Source organism: Capronia epimyces (genome assembly GCF_000585565.1).
Source record: "Capronia epimyces CBS 606.96 chromosome Unknown aczIQ-supercont1.4, whole genome shotgun sequence".
Taxonomy (NCBI): Eukaryota; Fungi; Ascomycota; class Eurotiomycetes; order Chaetothyriales; family Herpotrichiellaceae; genus Capronia; species Capronia epimyces.
Window position 1 is genome coordinate 3,626,874 of NW_006912907.1, and position 25,237 is coordinate 3,652,110.

Genomic DNA, 25,237 nt, shown 5'->3' on the forward strand with positions numbered 1-25,237 from the left:
GATGCTAGACTGATGTTGCTAATGCGAGTGATTAATAACACGACACGACCAACGACCAATGCACGACGACTAAGACACAGACTCAGCATTCGGACAGCAGACAGCAGACATCACGCGTACGAGGCGAGACACGTCGTCTTCGGACAAGAACCCAGCTGCCTCCCTGTCCAGTGTCCAGTGTCCAGTGTCCATTGTCCCCAGCCGCTCGTTGGCCAAGTCGCGTTCCGTCCACCAGCAACCATAAAGCAAAGTCTAGGCCACAAGCTGAACAAGTACGAAGTACGGATAGGGAGAGAGTATTTACGTGTCCTTGGGTTGAGTGTACTGCCACCGCCACGCCACTGGCACTGGTACAGGAACTGGCTCTGGCTCTGGAACTGGAATTGCAGTGCTTTCTGATTGAAAGCTGGCTGACAACTCGTACCGAGGACTTGGCCGTCGGCCATGACTGGATGGCTGGGGCTCAGGCTCGCATCTTCAAGTCGCCGGCATCTTCGACTTCACTTACTGGTACTCCGTATGCCATATGGACCTCAGACTAATCGAGCGGACTACGGACTACGGACCTGGATGGATACGTACCGTACAGTAGGACGGAGTACGGAGTATATATCCTGCACATACAGCACATACCCTAGGTACCTATAAGGTTAGTCGATATGTGGTAGGCGGTAGGCGGTAGGAGATGAAGGGACGACAACTTACCGTACAGAGTACATGACAAAAGACTAACTCCTACTACATGCACCTAACCTGCCTGCACAAGGTACGGTAGCTTAAGAGATGTATGTACTCTAGTAGATCGGCTCAGGCTGTCCAACCCCTCGTCCCCCAGCTTTAACCCTGTGGAGGAGACTATCTGTGGAAACAAGGCGTCAGGACTCAAGCCTCAAGCCTCAAGCCTCAAACCTCAAGCCTCAAGCCTCACGAATCATCACTCATGGCGTCAAAGTAGATCGGGCAAGGGCAATTCATACCAAATAACTGACAGGCGCCGCGGCTGGCTGTTGGATTTGCTATGTAAACTTGGTGCCGAGTTGCACTCGATGACATGTACAATGCAAGACGACAGAAAGAAAGACGATGATCCAATACGCGGTCACGCCAGGCCCAGGCCCAGGCCCAGCGGTGGGAAATGCTGTAGGCTGAAATCTTGCTCTTCAACTCTTTTGAATCAATCCGTCTGTCTTTTCGTCTTTCCCGGTTTTTGGTTTTTGACTTGGTCTTGGTCTCAGCCTCAGTCTCGGTCTCGGTCTTGGTCTCTGGAAGTTCAAGCGATCTTCACACTCATTGAACCCTTAGCAATCTTTACACTCAAGCAATCTTTACACTCCAAGGGCTCGCTTCATCGCCGTACTGGATGGCTTCCATCCAGTCCTTCATCTTCAACGCCACCTCGCCGGCCTCCTCCGTCTCCTTCAAACCGCAGTCGACGGTGCGGTCCTTCCAGACAATCTTCCTCACTGGCGCCACGATGGCCGCGGTACCGGCGCCGAACACTTCGACCAGACGGCCCTCGCTCTCGGCGTCAGCAAGTTCTTGCATCTTGACGTACCGCTCCTCCACCTTCCAGCCTTCAGGCACCAGCCTCTCGCGCGCAAGAGCCAGGACCGAGTCTCGCGTCACACCTTCCAGAATCGTGCCGTCGAGCGGCGCCGTCAGCAGTTCCTTCTGGCCAGTCTCCTTGTTCTTGATGCAGACGAATAGGTTCATCGTGCCCACCTCGGTGATGTTTTGCTCCGGCCCAAAGAGCCAGAGGTTCTGGTGCAGTCCCTTCTTGGCCGCCTGCAGTTGCGGCACAATGCCCGGCGCGTAGTTGGCCCCAAGTTTCTTGTCGCCCACGCCTCCCGGCCAGGCTCGGACGGCATAGTCGGTTGCCTCTAGCGAGATGGCTTTGAAGCCCGTAGGATAGTAGGGTCCAACGGGCGATGCGATCACGAAAAGCAGCGCCGACCCTGGTGGGCCAACGCCTAGTGTGCGCTGTGTGCCAATCAGCGTCGGTCGGATGTATAACGAATAACCCTTCTCAGACGGGATGAAGCGTTCGTCCAATTTGGCCAGTTTTCCAATCAACTCGGTGAGCTTGTCCCCATCGAATGTGGGCAGTGCAATCCGAGCGGCAGATTTGTTGAGCCGCGCCATGTTCTTGTCCGGTCGGAACAGCCGTAGCGAGCCGTCGTGTGGGCATTTGTATGCTTTCATACCCTCGAAGCATTCGAACGCATAGTGGAAGACGCAGGTCGCCGGGTCTAGTGAGAGGTTTTGATAGGGGGTTATCCGAGGAGCTTGCCAGCCGTCAGAGGCAGTCCATTCAATCGAGAGCATATGATCTGGACACACGCGCGCACAATGTCAGCCCAAGTCTCAGATATCAGACACAGAAGGACAGTCAAAGCTCGACTAACCAGTGAAGGTCCGCCCAAAGACAAGATCTTTATTGGGGACGAGCTCTTTGGGGGTAATCGTCTTGGTCACCTCCAGTTTGCTTGGGTCAATGCCCGGTAACTTGGAGGATGTTCCATCGTCAAGGATCCAGCTATCTTGTCTTCTCCGCGATGTCGAGAAGCTTTTATATGTGGGCAGTAGCCGGACGGTAGAGTCCCGCTTGAACGTGGGTTTTGTGAGAGCACGTGCTGCGCAGGGAGCACGAAGTAGCCGAGGGAGTGACATTGTTGTGGTCGATGTTATCTGTGAATCATCCCACGGAGGAGGAGGGGGAGGAGGATGATATATGAGTCGAGAGGATAGGAACCCAACTTCAGACGGTGTCGGTTGTCTGGGAGGAGGAGGAGTTGATTGTCAGGGTTGCGTCGGATTGGGATGGAATGCTAGTAAAATAGTGATAGTCCGCGGTCCATGCCACTGCACTTAGTAGCCTGCCGGTGCAATCAACAACTAATCCTGAGGGTGATGTTGTCAACTAGTAGAGATAGTACAGATATTGAGTCGGCAGGGCGCAGATACAAATTCCGGCACCGTGAATCGGAGCCGAGAGCTTGGCAGGGTCTGGAGACAGGACCGCGGATAGCCGCCTGCGCCTTGTTCCGCAGGGCGTTGCTCACCTCGGAGTCGTCCAACAGCCCCCGGCTTAGCGAGATCGGATCTGGATCTCCCCTAACTAACCGTTCAGTATTAACAGCAAGATGTATCTATCGGATTTCACCTTCTGGTCCACGGCCAGCGGCGAACATAGAGACTCGATGCGGCCAGATGTCATATCACACGGCGGCTGCTGAGTGAACACCCTAACCATGACATGACTCACTGTGACTCCTGATCGGCCTTGACTCGAGACCAAGGTACCTAGCATCTAGGGAGTACTCCCGCTTCGGAATCAAATACCCCGGTTGGACATAGGCTCCGACATGGTCCCTCTTCTCTTCTCGATTTGATTCAACTCGCGCCGAGCCCTGGTCCAACCGAGTCTGATCTGTAAGATAAGAAAGAGCAGGAGTGACGGTGACGGTGACGGTGACAGACGTCCCTATACCTCGTCAGTCGGCGAACGCACCGGCCTCCTGGGTCTGGTCCGAGAAGGCAAGCGTTCATCAGCTTCACCACTGCCAGGTCCATTCGCCTGTTACGAAGCATAGACGTTCAGCTTAAATACTGATTCCACCTATCGATTTCGAATACTGCTTCAACTTTTGGAACCTCCATGTACCCCTGGAATACAGCCCTGAAAGTTGACTCTGCTGAAGAACTTTATGATTTCTTTGCTGTCGGACGGCCTGCGTCCAGGTCCGAAAGGGTTGACTGGCGTCGGCTAGTGTCCGTCGTGATGTTCTATGGTCTTGCCCACAGACAGACACAGAGAGAGAGGGATGCTCTCGAGCTGCTCGGTCGGATGACCCTAATCTTGACCGCGAGTACTCATAACAAGTGCAAGAGACAATATGACAAGGCTGCCGATGTAAAGCAAGATGCTGCTCTAGAAGTAAGGTATAGTCTTGATAGTGAGTACACTCTCTTTCTCTTGCCCCACGCAACAAAATATCCAGACCATCCTATCAGGCAGCAAAAACTTTTTTCACAAACCCCTTTGATATGGGGGTTGTGAGAAGTGAAACCCGGGTTCGCAGGGTTTTTCCGTTTTCGATTTACTGGTCGCTGGTTGGTGTTAGCCCGGGTTCGCAGGACTGGAGTTGTTGGCTGGTGTTAAACCCGGGTTCGCAGGGTTTGGTGGCTCGTCGAAAAGTCGTCGTCAATGTCGTGTTCAGAGTGAGATTTGAACTCGAGAATCGGTTATCGATCATATTTGTCGTCGGGTCGACCAGTCGAATGGTTGCCTTCCACTCTTGTCTGTGTGACACAGACATGGCTACCGCTAAGCCAAAGTGGTTTGTCCTGGACCATTCGGTGCTGGGGGTCTTTGCGTTCTTGTACAGAAATCCGCCGTCTTAATATTATATCCTGCAATTTATTTCGCTGGTGTTGGTGCTGGCGGCGGCAGTGAAGACGAAGGCGGTCAGTCAGGTGTTGCGCAGTGTTGTGCGGTGAAACAAGACGAGACGAGGCTGAGAGAGTGTCACTAGTCACATGCTCTGCTTGTCACAGGCTTGACCATTGACCACCACATGTCATGGCCCCCAATGGAGAGCACCGGGTCGACGGAATGCCTGTGCGAGGCTATCTCTGCTGGCCTCTAACAGATTGGGACCCCTCTTCGATGGCATGCCTATGCGAGGCTATCTCTACTGTGGCCCTGTGCGAGGCTATCTCTGCTATGGCCCTCTATAGCTTGGGACCTCTCCTTCCATGGAAGAGTGGTCAATACCGTCGTTTTCAGCAGCATGACTGTGTCTGCACAAGTGACGTGTGAGAGGAGTACCTCTTTCGCTCTCACTCAAGTGTCCATCAGCTGCTGTTCTTAAGCGGTCCATCCACTGTGATTACGATATGTTGTGTACATGGCCATCTTCCATCCACTGTAACTACGATATGTTGTATACATGGTTGTCCACAGTGAATACAATGTATTGCGTACATGGCTGTCCACAGTGAACACGATATGTTGCGTACATGGCCATCCACTGAATACGATATGTTGCGTACCTATACATGTACATGGCGGTCCCAGGACGTCTAACCATGGCATGGCGAAACACAGAACGAAGCAACGCCTTCCGTATTGTTGTTGTTGTTGAATACGATACGATACGCCTCATCATTCAATCCTGATCCTGGCCCCCCATAGGTCTTTTACGGTGTCCGGCTGTCATGTAAGAGAGATCGAGGTGGGTTAGGTCAGGTACGACTAGAGTCTCGTTGGACATGATATGGAAGGAAGACGAGGCTGCCACCTTGGGTTTGATTAATGTGTTTGTTAGGGTAAGGAAGCGTTGAGGTAAAGAAGGTCATTGAGGTAAAGAAGGTCATTCAGGTAAAGAAGGTCATTAAAGCTCCAGTAGCATGCTGGGTGCTGGACGTGACAAGCTTGAGTGGCAAGGATGTTCCCATCGAGTCATGTACATGTCTGGCATTATTGGCCTAATGATGATATTGATATCGAGTATTGAGAGTCTCCAGCTCATTATTGGCCTAATGATGATATCGATATCGAGAGTCCCCAGCTCCGTTCTCTGCACTCCGTAATTTCCTCGCTGTGATGGACCATGGTAAGCAGTCTATGCCTGGCGTAGCGCATGTCTGGCTTCCCTCTCCTCCTCTGAGAAACCCACGTTAGCACTTGATCGCCTACATATCTGGGGAGACTGGATTCCCACTTACTGCTCAAGTCGTCGCGGGACCTGATCCTCACCTTGGCGCTGGGATTCTCAAAAGCGACCAGTGGTGTCAGCGCTCCCCGAACTTTGGCCTGTGCAAGGCCTAGAGGGGCGTCATAATCGATCGTGAAGACTGAGACGGTGACAGAGCATCCGCCGTCGACGACGTCGGTTTCGCCGGGTAAGGTGCAGTTGCCATTGATGCACGTGTTGATTCCGCCAGTGAGATCATTGCCGTAGTTGAACGTGCCCGAGGTTGCGTTGTACACGACCTTATCCGTGAATGCGCCGCCCGTAAAGCGAGTCTGGACAAACGACGGAGACACGCAAGAGTCATTGGTTAGGGAGGTGATGAATGGCGCGTTGACACTAGTAATCGCGTCGAGTCAGCCTGGCGAAACTCGTCTTCGAATCTGCTCCAACAACTAGACTCTTCTCACTTGATTCCATAGCCAAGCGGTAGCAGACGCTCTCCTGGTTTGGTGCCCTTGATCAGCTGGTTGACAATATCCACCGCCAGTTGGCCGTGGATGGTCGCTGGATCAGGATGGCCGGTTGTAGTGGTCTTGTTGATCCAGGTGTACGAGCGCTGTTCGGAGTTGCCGCCTGAGAAGGCGATACCCGGCAGGTTTCGTCCTATAGCGGTATATGTGCCACCTTGAGGTCGCAATGTGTGAGTGACGGCCCATCTGATGATGCACCCCTCAGGAGGCTGCCACACCTATAGTTCCACTCAACGTGTAATAAAATGGGCCCACATTCAGTCCAAAATTGGGTCCGCCCAGGTACAGATCGATGGATCGATTGTTGTAGAAAGTCGGGAGGACGTGGTCTAGAGCGACAATGGTGCATGCACCGGGAGTGCCATTGTAGTACCACACGTCCGGGTCGGTAGGGTCGCGGCCAAGTGAGGGGGCCCCAGCAGGGATGATGCCAAACTCCGAAGGGCCCGTCAAGTTCCCTGAAGTTGGTGAAGACAGAGCGGCCACCCTGACCGCTTTCATTATCCACCGGGGCTACGAGTACGACCTCATGCCCATCGACCTTCAACAGACGATACAACTCTCGCACTTGGGCAGCTGCAAAGCCGTCGTCGTTTCCCAAGAGGATGGAGATGGCAGAGCAGCTTGCAATGAAGGACGAGGCCGCCAAGGTGGCGGACAGAATTGAGAGTTTCATGGTCTGCGCGGGCGGAGGCAATGGGCATCGCTGTGGAAGAGGCCGTCAAAGAGCTGTGTGACACCTCGCTTTTTAAGAGAATTATCGTGGTTGATTGCGCAAGGGTTAGAAGTTGGAGGTTGCTGCAGCTCCGCCGACCACCAGTCAACAAGGGAACCATCTTCGAGAACCTGCAGTAGCACGACGTGTGTAGACGAAGAGCAGAGGGTTGAATGGATGGGCTTTGTGAGGACATGGGTGACCGACATCGACATTCCCACAAGGGCTAGTCGGGCCATGCAAAGAGAGGTCGTGGTCGAATGATTGGTGTTGATCACTTCTCTCGACCAGGCGCTTCACGGTCGACAGGGATCGGACACTCATGACACCGATATACACAAGTCCAGCCAGCCGGGATTCCCGGTCACTTCGACGTAGCACCCGGCCACGCGTACCATACTATTCCCGTCCGTTCCGTTGTTTCCATAGGCCAGATCCAGTCCAGCCGAGTGGCCATTTCAATCCCTACATTGAAAATTGACCTGGCGGACTATTACGACGTGATAGAGCCTCCGATCACCCCAGAAGTTGTTTGCTTGAGCGCTCAGAGCAAAGACTCGTATTTATCCAATCCCGTTTTCTTCTGCTGAGACGGCTGTGGCAGACTCGTTTGAGGCTGCAAAACATTCATTGACCCGCCAAATCCTGGTTGCGAGGACATTGCCATACCGTGGTTGGTTTGTTGCCATACATTGCCATGCACATTACTCTGCGGAGGCGGAGCGATACTCGGAGCGAATGTAGATGCTATATTCTGACGTTGCGGCCCGGGAGGGGGCGGAAGTTGCCAAGCAGTGGTTGACACCGGCGGAGGAGAGATTGCAGCAGATGCACTAGCAGTGTAAGCTGATGGCTGCAGTACGTGGTTTCGGTTTTGTGCAGTCGTGGGAGGAGGCGATGATGTTGCCCAGATGGAAGCAGTCGACTGCTGCGCTGGTTGCAGACTCGGGAATGCAGACATGCCGACATCTGGAGTTATGGAGCGCGACGTCGGTCGAGGTTGAAGTGCTGGTAGAGATGATAATGGCGGCTGCGAGGAGACACTTTTATTGCCGCCTGAGACAGGTGACCACGAGAAGGACGGTGGGTTCTGCGTCAACCTTTCTCCCTCCGCCAGTGCGCCTGCGAAGACATCGTTCTTCTCACTGTTTTTGTTGCCCAGGACAAGCTTCTGGAAATCGTCTTCTGCGCCGGTGGCTGCAGATCCCTGATGCACTCCATTGCTCGCAGATGGTTGTGGTGTCGACGACGGTCGGAAGTCTCCAGGTCGGGTCGAAGAAAGCTCCTGAAGTCTTCGTATCTGCTCCCTCTCAATCTTCGCCGACAAGGACTTGATCACGTCCATGAATGCTTGGAACTGTGAGAGATCAAGAAGAGGCCCGAGGCTGAAGGCCCACAGGATGGGCATGACATCGAGAGCCAAGAATTCAGTGTCCGCAACAGTACCGATCTGTCGGAAGACCTTCAGGGCTGCCATCATCACGGCAGGCTCTTTGGTCTTGATTGCCTTCAGAAGTGGGACAACCTTCTCCTGCATCGTAAACTTGTCCAAGCTTGACACGTTCTTATCTTTCCTCTCCGGCTGCGTGGGTCCAGGAAAGTCATCGACACGAGTTTCCATTTGATTGGTGGGGACGCCGCACAGCACTGCCAACGCCTCGAGGCCTCGAATCTTGATGCTGAGACTGTTCGTCTTGCTGAACACATTGGCCACCACGGGGAAGAGGTCATGTTTGACTGTCGAAAAGTCAATGAGTGGCATTATCACCGGCAATGTTTGCAAAGCAGCATCGGTGAGAGAGTGAGTGGAAGACTCCATGGCAACATGAATGATTGGTAGGACGTCATCTTTGAACTGTTTAGCCGAACAGTTGTCGGCCAGGAGTTGGATGTTATTAAGGACGGCAACTAGAGCGGCTTCCTTGCTGCTGTCTCTTTCCTCTGATTTTGATTTGGTCAGAAATATCTCTCTCATTTGTGGCAGCACTTTGCCGGACACAACTTCCTTGCTAGAGGGGACCACCTTGATGATCTGAAATATGTTCTGCATGATCAGTGGGAGAAGCTCCCGGTCCTTCATTTCATCCAGGAGCACGCCTAGAATCTTCTTTCCCAACACGGACGGGGGAAACTGTGGCATGACTCGACCAAGACCCTTCATGAACTGTGACTTTTCCACCGGGGTCTTAGCTGGCAAGGCGTCCAGGAACCGGATGGTATTCACTAGAATATTGTCAAAGTATTCTGATTGTTGAAACTCGCTGGCAGTCAAACGCTGGGCAGGTCTTCTGGTCAGCATTCGTGGCAGCGTGACGTTCAGTTCGCGGGGAAGTGTCTGGTCAGATAGAAAGTTGTTGGCGCTCGTCGGCACGGTGGAGGAATTGCTGAAAATCTTCTTGTAGGCCGACTGGTTACCATGAGTCTCGATGGGTGACCTGTGAGGATGCCTGTAACATGCTAGGATGACGAGGCCTAGTGAGAAGATGTCTGCCAAATAATTGATATTCGCGTCGAGGACAAAGTCAGGGGATGCATAGTCGAGGTTCAATTGCACCGCTCGCGGTAACCGGGGATCATGATAGAGGGCTTCGGACAGTGAAATTTGAGGCACAGGCTGATGTCCTTCTGCTCCATCTGGCGGCCCGGCAAACCCAAGCGCTGCTATTTTCCAATCCGACTTTGCGTTGATTATGACGGCATCAGGAGTTAGGTTTCCGTGGACCAGTTTAGCCGAGTCATGCAAGAACTCCAGCCCTTTGGCAACCTGGAGAAGTCCCTTCTGGATTTCTAGTTCATCGATTTCCACATCTTGAAATGCTTGAGAAGTAGTACCGTCATCGGAGACGGACCTTGGAATGCCCCTGCCGCTTCTGCCACCAGTTCGATCCTTCTGCGCCAGAGCAGCAGATAAGGAGCATAAGACTAGTTCCGTTGCAAACATCAGGCCACCACTGCGAGTCTCCTCGACAGGTTCTACCAGCTGTAAAACCGAGGGATGGCGGAGACGAGCAAGGCTACTGGCCTCCTTCCTCAGGCGCTCGATGACTTCATCTTGGACCTTTCGCAACGAGGTGGCACTGGTAGCACGTGGACCAAGTCCATTACTGCTGACATCCAAAGATTTCCGCTCGAAGACAAAGACTGAGGCTTGCACGCCCGTACTTTTTTTCTTCGCGTCAAAGATAGACCAGACACCTACGGTGGCCGAGGGTTGCTTCGAGATTTCATAGTTGGACGTGATGTTGGATGAGAAAGACTTGAAGGCCGATGAAAACATGACCACCTATTATCAGAGACGCCCGGCTGGATAACATGAGAGGAGTGGTGTTGAACCTCGCCCGCGACCCTACGTCTTGTCGGCAGAATATAACAACGAAGATCCAGGTGGCTTCGTTCCCGGCTCGCAAGAGTGTTGAGGCTAGATTCTGTAGACAGATTGAGCTGGCATCCTCAAGGAAGCAAGTTGATAGTTGCTTGACAATGTTGACTAACAGGGGAAGCCGGAGGCGGTCACGTGATCGACAAGTATGGTGGAGCACACATCTATACTCCGCACACGCATAGTGTTGGTACGGTGGGCCAGACGGCGTCCTCTTTGTTCCCCCGCAGCCTGATTGCTCCTCGCTCATCACGAACCGCAGCCTCGTAGGGACATTCTTTAAACACCTCATCCTCCAGCTCCAGCTCCAGCTCTATATGACCTTTGCGCCCAGATTCACCCTGGGCTCATCCCTTCAAAGGTGTCTTCGTAGGCTCTCCCACTTGAGTTCTCAATTCTCTACCTTCCACTCTGCCTCAACCGCCATGGATCCATCTCTCCGATCCCATTATCTCGCCGACAATCCTCCCACGGTCGTTCAATTGGAGATCGCCCCTCATTTCGCCGCCCTCTCGCCGAAACAAAAGCGCTATGCACATCACTTGAGTCGGGCTTCCCTTCATGGAACTCGCGTAACTCTGACTCAAGTCTCTCCCGAGTCTCCAGTCATTTACGACCTCATCCTGGCACTGCATCGTGCTTGTGACGGCGACTACAAGAAACTCTCCGACGATACCTCAGTCTCCTCGTCCGACATCACATTATGGCTGGAGTACTCTGCACAGTTTCTGGGTAACTGCGGCAATTACAAGGGATTTGGTGACTCCAAGTTCATTCCCCGGATTGCACCTGAATCATTGGAGAAGCTCTCCAAGGTCAATAACGAATGCAAGGCCCTTCATGACAAGGCTGTGAAGACAGGAGGCGGGATATATGAGACAAAAGACGTGGCTTTGATGCACCTGGGGTATCCAGAAGCTGGACACATGACAAACTACTACCCAGATTCGCCGACTATCACAAAGGAAGAAATCTCCATCGTTGGTGATGTGCTTGAAGAGAAGAAGCTCCTGATAGAAAATACTCGGCTGCGGAAGTTACAGTCCGGAGATTTTGACTTGCTCATTGCATCAGGAGTTTCCAATCCGCCTGTCGAGGAGAGAGACCTGAATGGTCTGTCGTCGATTTCCCTGACTGGCAAACTAGCAGGGAAGAAGCTTAATCTTGTCTTCGGCGACTATCAAGATCAGATGGCAAAAATAGCTGTGGAGTTCAAGAAAGCACGGAAGGAGGCCGCCAATGAGATTGAAGAGAAGATGCTGGACGAGTACGCCAGGTCTTTCGGGACTGGCAGTATCCAAGGTTTTGTGGAATCTCAGCGCTACTGGATCAAAAACAAAGGCCCCGTTGTCGAAACTGACATAGGCTTCGTTGAGACATACCGAGACCCTCATGGTGTCCGTGGCGAGTGGGAAGGATTTGTGGCGATGGTCAATCAAGAGAGAACACGAGCTTTCGGCAAACTAGTCGACGCTGCACCAAGTATGATCCCCAAGCTACCATGGAGCAAGGAATTTGAAAAAGACAAATTTTTGAGTCCGGACTTCACTTCCCTGGAGGTCTTGACCTTCGCCGGGAGTGGCATCCCAGCCGGGATCAACATTCCCAACTATGATTTTATCAGACAGAACGAAGGCTTCAAGAATGTCAGTCTGGGCAACGTGTTGAGCGCAAAAGCGCCAAATGAGCCTATACCATTCATTCGCAAAGAGGATGACCAACTGTTCCGTAGCTACCGCGACCCGGCATTCGAGGTCCAGGTTGGCATCCACGAATTGCTCGGTCATGGCTGCGGTAAGCTACTCCAGGAAACTGCTCCTGGCGAGTTCAACTTCGATGCGCAGAATCTACCAATTAGTCCTGTTACCAAGAAACCTATCACTTCATGGTACAAGCCTGGGCAGACCTGGTCAAGCGTGTTTGGCTCCATTGCCTCCTCGTATGAGGAATGTCGGGCGGAATGTGTGGCTATGGCGCTTTCGTGCGACTTTGAAATCCTCAAGATTTTTGGGTTTGGTGATGGCACGGAAGATGTTAGTAACACAGCCGGGGACGTCCTTTACGTGGCATATCTGCAAATGGCTCGAGCGGGTGTCGCTGCACTTGAGTACTGGGATCCAAAATCCCGAAAATGGGGCCAAGCACATATGCAAGCGCGATACTCAATTTTGCGTACATTCATGGATGCCGGCGGCAATTTCTGCGAACTCAAGGCGTTGAACGGAGATCTGAACGATCCTGACGACCTCGAGATTTTCCTGGATCGGAGTAAAATCCTTTCACACGGTCGGCCGGCAGTCGAAGCATATCTTCAGAAGCTCCATATCTACAAGGCCACGGCGGACTTTGAAGCAGGAAAGAAGCTATACGATGAGATCACTAGCGTCGATGAATGGTGGGCAAACAAAGCGAGACCTATCGTGCTCAAGAAGAAGACACCGCGGAAGGTTTTTGTGCAGGCCAATACCGTGCTGAACGAAGAAACTGGGGAAGTTGACTTGGTTGAATATGAGCCCACTCTTGAAGGGATGGTGAAGAGTTACCTTGAAAGAGACGTCTAAGTGGCTTATAGAGGGTCAGAACTATAGTCCGACAAGTCACACGCGAACGACAAGAACAACAATGATGCATCTTTCAGAATTGTCTCTTGTCCAACTTGAAGGCTGTAACAACAATGGCATCATGCATCTTACAAGAATCGTATCTTGTCCAACTTGAAGGCTGTAGTGATTGCCAGTCCTCGCCAATGGTGGCAGAGTCGACTCAATAGACCCAGACCCAGACCCAACAAAAACATCGTGGCCAACTCGCGTGTCGGTGACTGGATGTATGTTACATACAACCCTGGCAGCGACCAGACGAGGCAGTGTAGAGCAATATCCCCGTAGTAAAGGGGGTTGGGTTGGTTGGGTCGGCAGCCTGAAGCCTAAGGCTCTTCCGCGGGCTGAGCGGGTGTGACTCGACGTCCCAAAAGAAAACAGTGAGTCAACACTTCAAGGACTAGAGTCAACACATCAACGACCAGAGTCACAGTGTGTCCTGAGGAGTTCGTACTCAATACTATTGTATCTGACCACTGGAGTGTGTTCAGTTCGTACTCAATACTATTGTATCTTGGCCACTGGAGTGTTCAGTCCGTACTCAATGCTATTGTATCTTGACCACTGCCGTGCATGTGAGGCGGAGGAAGAGGAGGAGGACTACGTGTAGGTGCACTACGAGGTCGAGACCGTAAACTCAACCTCGACGTGGTCGACAGCGCCCTCACCATCACCACTACCCTCGCTACTGTCTGGATGCGCACGCAATGGTCAGTCTCGACTCACTACTGTCTGGATCCCCACGCAATAGTCACTCTCGACTCGCCACCGTCTGATGCCCACGCAATGGTCACTCTCGACGGCTCGACCCTCGAAGGCGGCGGCCAACTTGTCCGGGTGGCGCTCTCGATCTCGGCGATCCGAGAAATTCCAGTCCGCATCACAAACATCCGAGCTAATCGGGCGTCGAAATCGGGGCAGTCCAGCCGTGGGAGGCGACACGGGCAAGATCAAACAACAACAACGACAACGAGGCCTGGTCTAGGTAGGGGCATCGAGCATGCCGACAAGGGGAGAGGGAGAGCGAAGAAGGCCGGTGGAGGGCTAAAGGAGAGAGCGAAGAAGGCCGGTGGAGGGCTAAAGGAGAGCCATCTCGCAGCGTTGAACTGGTTGGCTGACAAGTGCGGCGCCGACGTGCAAGGCGACGAGGTCGGTTGTTGTGAAGTTCAATTCCACCCGGGGCGAAGACGAGCGTCACGGCAGCGCAGTGGCATAGCTTCAGTGAACGTGGACGACAACGGCAACGACGCTTCAGTGAACATGGACGACAATGACAACGACAGGATAAACATAGACAACAACAACAACGACAACGACAACGACAACGACAGGATAGAGACCATCGAACTGAAGAACCCAGGCAGTGTCTGGCTCGTGTGGCAGGCCATCTTTCCCTATATTGTGTTTTCAATGCTCGCGTGTCCCCGACAGCGACAGGCTGACATTGGCATTGTCGGTCACTCTGCACCAGTACCGTCCTCGTCCTCCTTCTCTGCACCAGTACCGTCACCGTCCTCGTCCTCCTCAGAGGCGAATGCTAAGCCGGCGTTCCGCATCCGTCTGAAAGGCGGCACCAATGTCCCCAAGTCCCCCTCCAGCGAGTACATGCAACAAGTCTTCTTCCCGGTCTGCGAGAAGATTGGCCTGCCGAGAGTCGAGGTCGACGTCCACCGCCGCGGATGGGCTGGCAGTGCACCGGAGATCGGGGTGGTCGACATCTGTGCCTATCACCCTTCTTGCCGGATGAGTTCCGAGGGCGAGGGCCTACAAGGGGGAGGTGATACAGTGTCGACACGACACAACAGCGCATCGATGCGAAAACAGGACCACGACAACCCCTGCAATAGCAATACTAATAGCAATCACAATAGCCAGTCCAGTAGTGTGGGCGAGGTGGAAACCAAGAATGATAATGAGAGTGAGAATGAGAATGAGGATAAGAACAAGAAGGAGAACGAGAATAAGAACAAGAACAAGAAGGAGAACGAGAATAAGAACAAGAACGAGAAGGAGAACAAGAAGGAGAATGAGAAGGAGAATGAAAATGAGAATAGGAACAAGAAGGAGACTGAGACTGAGAATAAGAACAAGGAGAATGACGGTGCAACGCAAGGCTTCCAAAAGTTCCGCCTACCTCCTTTCCAAATCCCCCTCGCCCACGACACCATCAGCCGCATCACCATGACCATTGTCGCCGGAAGCGAACAAACGCACACTCTTCTCGCAACCCAACTGGCCACGTCTCTTCGCACCATTCCGATCTTCTCGGCCCCTTCCCTCCCCATCACACTGCACCCGTGCTCCGGCCCATCGGGCCACGAGCGCCGCCTGTACGTTCTGCTGGTGGCCCAGACATCGGCCGGTCATCGACTTGGGCGCGACCACCTCGGTGGCGGCCGGAAGATCGGCTCGGAAGCGGACAGACGGCGCGTCGTGGCTGAAGTCGTAGGCCGGGTGGTGAGGGAGTTTGCAGAAGAGTGTCAAGGTAGAGATGGAGAAGAGCGTCAAGGTAGGTCTCTAGACGGCCGTGATGGGCCTCAGCCCGCGTGTGTCCATGTCGATGAGTTTACAGAGGACCAACTGGTCATTTTCCAGGCCTTGGCCGAAGGAACCACCACTGTGCATGCTGGAGGGAGGTTCGGAAATAGTCTGCACACCCGGACGGTCAGGTGGGTGTGTCATGAGATGTTGGGCAGCGTGTTCGATGGTCTGGGTACATGTTGGCCACCGTGTTCGATGGTCTAGGTACATGTTGGGCACCGTGCTCGATGGTCTGGGTACATGTTGGCCACAGTGTTCGATGGTCTAGGTACATGTGAGGGTGGAAGGGAGAAGGACGACACTGGCACAGGAATGCAGGGGTACAACGACGCTGGCAGAGCAGGCTGTAGCTTAGGGATATTAATAGGAGTCAGTCAGGTCCGCACACACATTGCCTGGAAGCATTGCATCAGGATCGAGGAAGAGAACTGGAACCGGAGCCGGAACGAAACGAGGGTCAATGATCAATGAATCGATGCCGCAATGTTATGATGTGACTCTCGGTCATTTTGTATTTTGTCCCTATGGAAGGAATAATTACTTCTCGGTCATTTTGTCCCTATGGAATATTACTTCTCGGTCGAATCTGTCTGGATGCCTACACAGCAGTGCTTGGATGTTTGGCAACAAAACCAGTCCACAACGCGGATGGGTGTTGGTTCTGCATTACCAACCATCATGCTCAGATGCGACTGACTTCCTGGCTGAATAGCACCAGCATGTCCAAGCCAAATCCATGCCTAGTTTTTGCCCTACAAAATCAGTGCCAGCAAGCACGCCACGACGTCAATGGCCCTTGCTTCGACACTCATGACATCTTGTATAATCAAGACATAGCCCCGGGAATATTTGGTTGCTGCACAAGGACCTTTGACGGCTGCGCTAAAGATTGGATCCAAAGCCAATCAGTCGTCAAAGATGATCTTGCGTCCTTGTGGCACCGCAGTCATTGCGTTTGGGGGAATGTGATAAAAGGGCCGGGCTTCCTAAGCGTCAGGACCTTTGCTGACCTGCTGAGCTGCGCCGCCACGCACGCCCTTCTTCTTCAAGACCTTGTCTTTCAACTCCTTGTGCGCTTGGCGAGTCGCCTTGTCGTACTTGCCCTTGCCCAGAAGAGGGACACCAGGGAGCTTGCCATTAGTGGTGGTGATATCGGGTTTCGGCTTGGTCGGGACAAGCTTCGACTTGGGACCTCGGGCCTTGACGAGATTCTTTCTCTCTTTCTTCGGCTTCTTTTCCTTCTTGAACTTCTTGCCTTTCGGGCCCTGGCTAGCATTGGAAATAGTCGCACGCGTGGCCTCGGGAGAGTTTGAATCCGCGTCAGAGTCAGAATCCCACTCCGCAGCTTCCTCTTCTTTCTGGTCATCAAAGTTTCCGAATGAGACAAAGTCGGCGTCGGTCCCGAGAGCTGGCTCTTCACTTTCAACAGGTTCAGGCGCTTCGTCGGATGAGGCAGCCTTGGCAGGTTCGTCGTCTTTGGCCTTGGAGGCGATCTTCGCGAGCTTCTTTGCAGCCTTTTTGTCTGCCTTTTCTGTCTTGTCCTTCTTGTCCTTCTTGGATGGTTGAGCTTCTTCGGTAGCGTGGTCACTGGTTACTGCACTCTTTTTGGCCTCTGGAGCTTTCTCTTGCGCCTTTGCAAGCTTCTTCTGGGCGTTTTTCAATGCCTTTCTCTCATCCTTGGGCAATTCAGACTCTGGCACAGTCGCAATTTTCTTCAGTGCTTTTCTCTCTTTCTTCGACAGTTGGGGTTCTTTTGCCGATTTGTCTTCTTTGGCTTCAGTGGATGCCTCATAATCTTCAGCAGGTGCGTCTTCGACAGCTTTGGCGGTGGCAGGTTCGGGGTCGGCGACGATCTCTGCCTTCTTTTCCTTCTTGTCCTTTTTCTCCTTCTTGTCCTTCTTATCCTTCTTGGACTTCTTGGACTCTTTCTCTGCAACTTCAGTGATGGCTAGATTACCGGCTGGTTCAGTCAAAGCTTCCCCGTTCGTCTCCTGGTGCTCAATCAGGTTTGGTTGCTCGGCGGTGATGAGTCTCTCCTTGACCACGTCCGAAGGTTTGGTCAGTGTCGAGTTGGGCATATCCAGTCCAAGAGCCTGCAACTTCTTGGCTTTTTCTTCACGCTTCCGCTGTTCCTTTTCGACCTTTTTCTCCCACTTCTCGGCGGTTTTAGGTGCAGCAAGTCTCTCTCGGTCAAGTTTCTCGTGAGGGATCTTTCGATACTTCTTGTTCGCGCCTTTCCATACATCCGGATGCAGAGAGTCAGCCGGAGCATACTTGCATCTGAGGATATGACCAAAGAGCAGATAATTGTCCATGGTCTCGGCCACGATCTTGGCAACCTCGTCCGAGCCGAACTCAATAAAGGCAAAGTGTTTGGATGAGCCAGTGCGTTTGTTGCGAGAGAGTCTCAATCTGGTGATGTCGCCAAACTGGGAGAAGTATTCTCTCATCTGTGTCTCGTAGAATCCGTGGGGAATACGACCAACATAGACGGTGCCAGGGCCATTATCGTTGCCTTCAGCCTTGATCTTGTCCAACTTCTTGCGAACCTTCTTAGCTTTGGGCAGAGGAGGGATGACAGTGCTGTCGAGGCCAGTGTCTTCCTGGTTGTCTTCGGAGTCGCTATCGAAGCCAGCTAAGAGGGCGGCAGCATTATCATCGGCTTGGACCTCATCGACGTAGCCAGCCTCGTCCTCACTTGCAACGCCTCCGAAGTCGTCTTCCAGTTCTTGATCGACTGTCCGCTCAGCTTCTGCTTGCAACGAGGAGGAGATGGGCTGCTGTGCGGTTGCAGTCTCAAGATCTTCGTCTCCACTGTGTTCCACAACGCCATTGACACCGTCGGCAGTGAGAAGTTGATCCTGCTTGGTTTTCTTGTCCTTCTTGGACTTCTTGGACTTCTTCAAGGTAGGTTCGTCAGCCACACTAGCAGTGGCGAGAGGAACAGTTGTCTTGTTCGACCCCTCTTCGTCGTTCATGAAATCTGCAGCACGCTTGCGAGATTTCTTCGAGGCTGCAGAAGCATTGTCTGAAGGCAAGGGCTTGACTTCGGTAGAGGAGGCAGTTGGCTCTGTGACAGAGACTTTCTTTAACTCGACGACATCTTTGGTAGCGTCTGTGCTCTTTGACTTCTTGCTCTTCTTGTGAGGTAGATCGGCGGCTGCGGACGAGCCTACATACAAATAATTAGTTCACGAGCGTGGAGAGTCGGCAGGGGAACGGCGTTTACCTTTGCGTTTCTTGTCACCCATTTTTGCAACAAAGAATAGAGACGTTCTATTGAGCAGATACGTGGGTAAATCACTGCAAGACAGGCAAGACCTAAGCTAGATTGAAAGTTCCCAGGTTTGGAAGCCTGTCTACAATTGTTCTGGATCCGACCGTCCCAAAAATTTAATTTTCTCCAACTCAGCCAAGATATCATAATGCGTTAGCGTAGAGAACAAGGAAAGTTATCCGAATGATATTTTCCAGTTAGGGGGTGGCCTTCTCAGTCAGGGCTTTACCTAGGCTATGAACATTGGTGTCCAGTGCAATCCTAGATATGAAAAGTTCGATTCTAAATAGGCGACAAGAGTGTCGGAGAGCAAACCAGCTCTAACGACAATTCAGAACTAGACTGTGCCTGGTGTGTGATGGGAGAGGTATGCGGTATCCTGCAGCAGTCTATTGCTATTTCATGAATCAGGTCTCAAGGCACCTAGACTGGAAAACCACAAAGGTACGGATAGTTACATGTACCTGTAGCCTTTGTGCAACTTGCGCCTGTACCGGGCTGTCTTCAAAACGGCGAGCCGCTAGAGTCCTTCACTACCTTGTGTAGACCGTTGCTAAAGAGTAGATTCGAGGCCATGGTTGCATCTGTACAGTAAAGTAGCTCTAAGTCCTCGCTACCCCAGAATCCGATTTGGTGAGATACATCCGGTGTAATCCGTACATATGGAGGCTGCCAGAGAAAGGCATCTGAGAATGCAAGTCGAGAATGGCTCGGGAACGGGAATTGAAAGTGAGCCCTGTCCACAGACATTCCCGCTCAACTCAACGATCTCCCATTGAGGTTAAATAATGAAGAGTCACGGTCTGTCCCATTCTGTGAGCGACATCAGACCGGTGAAGCGTGAGAGAGAAAACGTTCTTGAGACAACAAGTAACAAGCATGAGCAAACACTGTAGAGATGTTGGGCACGTCGGCCGACTCGCGCCACGCTCCACGCTCTACGTCAGAGCCGATGAAGCCGCGCCGTTAGCACATCAGATGATGCCCGAAAAACAACTCACCACTGGCACTGGCACTGGCACTGGCACTGGGCGATCCGGGGCGGCTCGGGCGACGACAAGTGCGGGCCCTAAGGCTTAGCAGGCCTACAACGCCTAAGGAGCCTAAGCCTAAGCACTGATCTCCAGGGTCCATTCTCCAATCCTTCTGCGACTCCGAGTCATCCCTGGCACCTGTTAGGTGCCTCTGGTCTCGGATAAGCCTCGTTCCCTGCTAGTCCGCTGGCTGTGGGCTGAGCGGATCCCCGCGGAGGTCTGGAAGCGGACGTCCCTCTTCTTACACAGCATCCATCCGTACAACACCCTGTCACGAGCGCATGGACGGAAAAGGACATGAATAATATGCCTCATTGGTCATCCTTGGGAAACAAGGAGTGACTTCTGACCTGGGTGGCACGGGAAGAATGGGTACTCGTCTTCTGTTACTGATGCTTATGCGGATTGGTAACCGAGAGTCTTCAATGCATGCATATTTTCTCCCTCTCTCTCCCACCTGGTTTGGTTCTTTTTGCAATACTAATTTCAGAAAACTATCTTCCCTACTGTCATTTTGGAACTCGTGAACGTTGCACACGCACCGTGGGCGAGACTCATCATCACCAGCCTGTCCATTACAGATCGGACCGCGAGAAAAACCACCGTCTGCTCTCCACTTCCCTCCAGCCTTTTATACAATCGAACCCGGTGAAACCAGCGAAAGCATGCCGGTAATATGGGGCCTCGATTTACGGGAGATACAATGGGGGAAATTCAAGAGCTCGTATATGTGGGGGAATAAGGATTACCATCTGCGCCGGACCAAGTTTGTACTCTACCAGATTGCCATGACTTGCTGCGTTGTCTCCGAGTCAGTCGGCACCGCCGCCCTCACAGGTAAGCGTGGCAGCTAGAACCGCACTATGCGACGTGTCGCTGATGCTCGAGAATAGACTACGTGAAGCAACAGTCGAGAATCGAGAAACTGCATTCATCCGCGAGCGTGCACAACGACGACTTTGTCGGTATCGCCTCCTACAACATATTCGTGGGGATCGCTGTCGCCACCGTCTTTGGCGCGGCCTTCTTCTTCGACCTGATCTACCCTGAGCGCTACGAACCGCCTAACATCCGATGGGCGTGGAGGATCAGTGCCGTGGTCGTCACGCTGATGACATTGGCCGACGCATTGGCCTTGACCGTGATTGTGGCGACGGGAAATGCCTGGATCTCAGCAGACACTGAAGATGCCCTACTGATTGCACAGGAGAGGATCAATCCTCCACTGATATACCGACACAATGCCCGAGCCCTCGCCAGCGTGGTATTCTTGTGGATCGGATTGTGCGGGACGATCGCTAGGTGAGTCGGTGTACCACGACAGAGAGTGATTCGAGTGCTGGGCTAACACGGTCGGATGTCAGCTGCATCATCCTCTGGTTGTATTATCAACATCTTGACACTTACGGTCCAAAGTCCCACTCGGCCCGAACGCGCGACGAGGTCAGCAAGAGCATGTTGCATGCCCAACGAGCGACCTCGGACCTGTCAGCAAGAGATCAAGAACTGTACAACAAGACGATATCAGTCTGAACAAAAGGAAATGGGAGATATGCGTTTGCGGAATGCTCAAACACTTGACTCTCTTGGTTCGACCCAACGCGGAAATACGGGCATATCTGTGGGGCAAGACACCATGGCTTAAGCTCCAAGGGTCCGTACTCGTCCGTGGGAAGGCAGAGTCTCCATGCCAGCCAAAGTCGACGCGGACACTGCTTTCTACCCGCGCGGGGGGTCTCTGAGGAGAGATGAGGCCGCGTTCTTTCACCAGCGGTGCAAAACATGTGGCGACATTTTGGTCCATTCTGTCGTATCTCGTGCCTCCGACGGTACACTTGTGCGAATATACGAATAAGAGATCATCAGATCCGCGCTGCTGCCCAGCCCGGTGCTAGGCTCAGAAGAATATGACATATGTATGCTACGAAGCGGGAGTACTGGATCTCTGGACACGAATTAGGTTGGGATGTGGCAGGTTATGTTTCGTGGATAGATGTACAATAGCGGTCCTTCGGCATTGGCCTTGACCTGGACCTAGGATACAAGTTACAATACAACCATGTACAAGATGTTCTCGAACCAAAGGTGTGGAGTACATGATAGACGTGCTTGTATATTCCTCGGGCTCTGCTATGCGGCGATAGCAACAAAGCAGGAGCAGTGTTGACGCAAGCCAGAGTTGCTATCACCGCATAGCAGAGCCCGAGAAATATAGAATTCACGACACGAACAAAGTCGGGAAAAGTAATCATGTCATGTACTGTATGCTTTGTGTCAATCATCCTACAGAATCTTGTAGTCGTCTCCTCCAAGTAAATAACGGTTGTCTTGTGGAAGTCTATGCCGCGCACTGGTCCACCATCTGTCGATAAGTTTGCCCAATCGATATTATAGTCCCGTAGCTGGATCGTGCTGGTGTGAAAGCCAACGAGAACCCATCCCACGGTCGTAGGAGGCAATGTGAGGACGTCAGCTTAGGCCCCTGAACTGTTCAACTATTTGTCCAACCACAACCACAACCACCACGGTGATGTTGAAGTTGGCATTGACGTTGGTGCTGCGGCGCGCACTCCTCCTAACTTCTCTCCCTTTATGTTGGGGAGACCGTATCCGTTCTTTCACGTTTGTCTTGTCGGATCGCTCCGTGCCCGCTCTGAATGCATCGATAGGAGGCAAGCATGAACGACGTGGCCGCCCAGGCACCAACGATGGCATCTAGGATGTGATCCAACGTGGCTACTTGCACTGTATCAACGGTACCGTTCCTGGATCCTGGACAACGTGGCCGCTCGGTGCCTATCGCCATCGCCGGCTTCTGCGACATAAACAACGTGGTCACACGCACTGCATCGATCCAGCCATACGTTCCAATCACTGTTGCTGTCCCGTACGTTCTGATCACTGTTGTTGCTCTAACCGCACGTTGCTGTCGCGGTCGCCGCCGCTCCCACCGACCGCGCTCTCAAGTCCTCGGTCTGGCGGCACCGGCTGTTCTTGGCCGGTATCCCTCCCGCTCTCTGCGGGCGCGCCAGGCCCGGAGCTCGACGGCGCAAGACTGAGAATGAGGCGTTGGGAGCTGGTTGGGGGCTGGGGCTCTGCACATGGTTCCGGAGAACGTTTCTCCCGTGACACTGCTGATGCCAATCCACGTTGGAGGATTGTCTGGGACTAAGCGGACAGCGAACCCTGCTCTCGAGGCGCCGTAAACCTGGTGCTGGTTGAAGTCTCGGGTCTCTCGCACCCCAGCTCCGCAAACGTCGCATACAAACACCCATTCCCGACCTGGGCGTCTTGGTCTTGTCTGTTGGTGACTGGGCAGCCCACCACCAGTAGCGGCGGCAGCGGCAGCGGCCTCGCCCGAGCCTTGTGCTGTGTTCATCGTTGGTGGGATCGGAGGATTTTCGCCACCCTGCAAATACAAGCTAGAGGAAGGAAGTTCGCCAGGATCCATGCCCGGCAGTGAGGTGCTGGCCGTGAGGTGGTGCCAGATCTGTTGGAGAAAAAGCGAATGCTGGTCTGGTTGCTCTGTCACTGGCACGGTGCTCTCTGCTGGGGCGAAGTGGGATTGAGTTCGAGGTGCCTGCTGTGGTGCTATCCAAACTCCTGTCGCAGGTGTAGGTGCAGGTGCATGTTGGGCGGCGACGAGAAAGTCGAGGCTGAGCTGGTCGCCTCCGTTGCTGGGATGACCAAACACGGGTGCCTGCTGTGGTGCTATCCAGTCTCCTGTCGTAGGTGTAGGTGGGAGGTCGAGTCTGAGCTGGTCGCCTCCGTTGCTGAGATGGTCAAACACGGGTGCGTCTTGCGCCGGGCCCGGGCTCATGAAGTCAAGACCGGTAGGTGTAGGTGCAAGTTGGGCGGCGACGAGAAGGTCGAGTCTGAGCTGGTCGTCTCCGAGCTGGCTGAGCTGGTCGCCTCCGTCGCTGAGATGATCAAACACAGGTGCCTGCTGCGCCGGGGCCGGGTCCATGAAGTCAAGATCGATGTTCCAGTCCGGGGCCGGGCTCATGAAGTCAAGACCGATGTTCCAGTTCAGCCTCGTGAGCCAGAATGCTTGATCCAAGATCAGTCGAGCGAGATCATCCAATCCATTCTGATACATGTCCTGGACAGTAAGCCAAGCTTGCTCGACCTCCCCCACGCTGGGGGCGATCCCTCGGGGCATGAATCCGCTCCAACTGTAGGCTATCAAGTAGGATACCGTGTAGATCGGGCCACTAGCGGCGGGTGGAGGCTCTTCTCGGTCCATGATTTGGAAAGCCTTGAGGCGGAGGCAGGCGGCGCGTGAAAAGGTTGAGATCGGATATCCTATCTGAGGGTGGTTCTGGTTCTGCGACAAATCTATCCAAGTTAATGAGCTCGATCTCCCAAAAAGCCATTTCAATATGAGCTGGATTTCCCTAGAAGCCATTTCAAGATAGGCTCGGGGCTGGTAGACCAACAAAGATACAAATACTTACACAATGCGTTCAAGTACCCTGGCCTTAAGGTCGATGATATGTCGTGGAGACCGAAGACGCTGGATAGGAAAATGATTCAGAAACAAGTTTCGTCTTCGAGAGAACAAGGATTAGGGCTATTTAAGGAGGAAGGAAGTACTAGGCTTCACAATCACGGTCACCGGCCAAGCTCTAGCATTGCCATATGCGCAGCGCGAGATTCTCTTTTCAATCTGCTGCATTATACGTGACATACCCTCCCATCTCATCTGTAAGTTGAGACGGCTAGCAAAGAAGTATCCAACATTAATCACACGTCTTTCCTCCATGATCTAGTCTATGGTGGGTGGGACATACATTTCAAGCTTATCCATCACTCTGGCAATTCTTTGAAAGAAAGGAGCACCAGCAATACTTCGAAAGAAAGGAGCACCGACAATGACTCTTTCGTCGCTGAGTCTACTGGTATAGTGAACGAGACAATCGCTCTCTATTCTGGTTGGTCCCCTTCCCAATTCAGTAACCCGCTAACGCTTTTAGGAAAGCGTCCAAGCGCACAAGGCTGAGGGTCTCCTGTCGTCTTTTGTCCTATGCACGACACAACCCATATTCTCACCTACGACGATACCAAACTCAAATAAACGGGAATTCTATGGACTCTGGTCCGTGGACCCAACTCCGTCTGGCAGGATAGGGACGAGTCGAGGTACCCTGAGCCGCCATTCAAGAGGGTGAAGATTGCCTTTGTGGGGGGTCGGCCTCAGAAAAACCGGGAACGAGAGTCTTTCGTCTGGCTGGTTTGGGTGCCTGTGGTCGGGGATCAGAGGCTGCTGGGAGATGCTACAGGTCCCAAGGAGCTTGATAGGCAGATTCGACAACACAACGGTTTGCTTGGTCAGGTCTCCCAACATGCTTGCTGGGGTCGCTTTGATTTCTGGTGTCAGGGTCAGGACCAGAGCACCCTCAATGACTTGAGGAGGACCCTGGCGCCTGGGCCCGCTCCAGCTGCAACAGAATAAACGGGAA

At 53.0% G+C, this 25,237-nt stretch overlaps 8 protein-coding genes across 8 annotated transcripts; 3 read left to right on the top strand and 5 right to left on the bottom strand.

The window, feature by feature from the left end:
• Window positions 1-1,314: 1,314 nt before the first annotated feature.
• On the bottom strand, window positions 1,315-2,670 carry A1O3_05961 (branched-chain amino acid aminotransferase; the record flags this gene model as incomplete). Its single annotated transcript, XM_007736081.1, has 2 exons — window positions 1,315-2,330; window positions 2,406-2,670. 2 exons carry the CDS (start codon window positions 2,668-2,670, stop codon window positions 1,315-1,317), a joined length of 1,281 nt encoding a protein of 426 aa, XP_007734271.1.
• Window positions 2,671-5,627: 2,957 nt separating this feature from the next.
• On the bottom strand, window positions 5,628-6,730 carry A1O3_05962 (uncharacterized protein; the record flags this gene model as incomplete). Its single annotated transcript, XM_007736082.1, has 4 exons — window positions 5,628-5,668; window positions 5,731-6,095; window positions 6,167-6,383; window positions 6,448-6,730. 4 exons carry the CDS (start codon window positions 6,728-6,730, stop codon window positions 5,628-5,630), a joined length of 906 nt encoding a protein of 301 aa, XP_007734272.1.
• Window positions 6,731-7,488: 758 nt separating this feature from the next.
• On the bottom strand, window positions 7,489-10,221 carry A1O3_05963 (SCY1 protein kinase; the record flags this gene model as incomplete). The annotated part of the gene is made up of 1 exon (XM_007736083.1): window positions 7,489-10,221. The coding sequence occupies one exon, from the start codon at window positions 10,219-10,221 to the stop codon at window positions 7,489-7,491; it is 2,733 nt and encodes a 910-aa protein (XP_007734273.1).
• Window positions 10,222-10,748: 527 nt separating this feature from the next.
• On the top strand, window positions 10,749-12,884 carry A1O3_05964 (dipeptidyl-peptidase III; the record flags this gene model as incomplete). Its single annotated transcript, XM_007736084.1, has 1 exon — window positions 10,749-12,884. One exon carries the CDS (start codon window positions 10,749-10,751, stop codon window positions 12,882-12,884), a length of 2,136 nt encoding a protein of 711 aa, XP_007734274.1.
• An 825-nt stretch (window positions 12,885-13,709) lies between these two features.
• A1O3_05965 (uncharacterized protein) lies at window positions 13,710-15,668 on the top strand (the record flags this gene model as incomplete). The annotated part of the gene is made up of 1 exon (XM_007736085.1): window positions 13,710-15,668. The coding sequence occupies one exon, from the start codon at window positions 13,710-13,712 to the stop codon at window positions 15,666-15,668; it is 1,959 nt and encodes a 652-aa protein (XP_007734275.1).
• A 782-nt stretch (window positions 15,669-16,450) lies between these two features.
• On the bottom strand, window positions 16,451-18,715 carry A1O3_05966 (uncharacterized protein; the record flags this gene model as incomplete). The annotated part of the gene is made up of 2 exons (XM_007736086.1): window positions 16,451-18,636; window positions 18,694-18,715. The coding sequence occupies 2 exons, from the start codon at window positions 18,713-18,715 to the stop codon at window positions 16,451-16,453; spliced, it is 2,208 nt and encodes a 735-aa protein (XP_007734276.1).
• A 1,725-nt stretch (window positions 18,716-20,440) lies between these two features.
• Window positions 20,441-21,308, top strand: A1O3_05967 (uncharacterized protein; the record flags this gene model as incomplete). The annotated part of the gene is made up of 3 exons (XM_007736087.1): window positions 20,441-20,612; window positions 20,669-21,077; window positions 21,140-21,308. 3 exons carry the CDS (start codon window positions 20,441-20,443, stop codon window positions 21,306-21,308), a joined length of 750 nt encoding a protein of 249 aa, XP_007734277.1.
• A 1,429-nt stretch (window positions 21,309-22,737) lies between these two features.
• Window positions 22,738-24,021, bottom strand: A1O3_05968 (uncharacterized protein; the record flags this gene model as incomplete). Its single annotated transcript, XM_007736088.1, has 1 exon — window positions 22,738-24,021. One exon carries the CDS (start codon window positions 24,019-24,021, stop codon window positions 22,738-22,740), a length of 1,284 nt encoding a protein of 427 aa, XP_007734278.1.
• Between the last annotated feature and the right edge of the window lie 1,216 nt (window positions 24,022-25,237).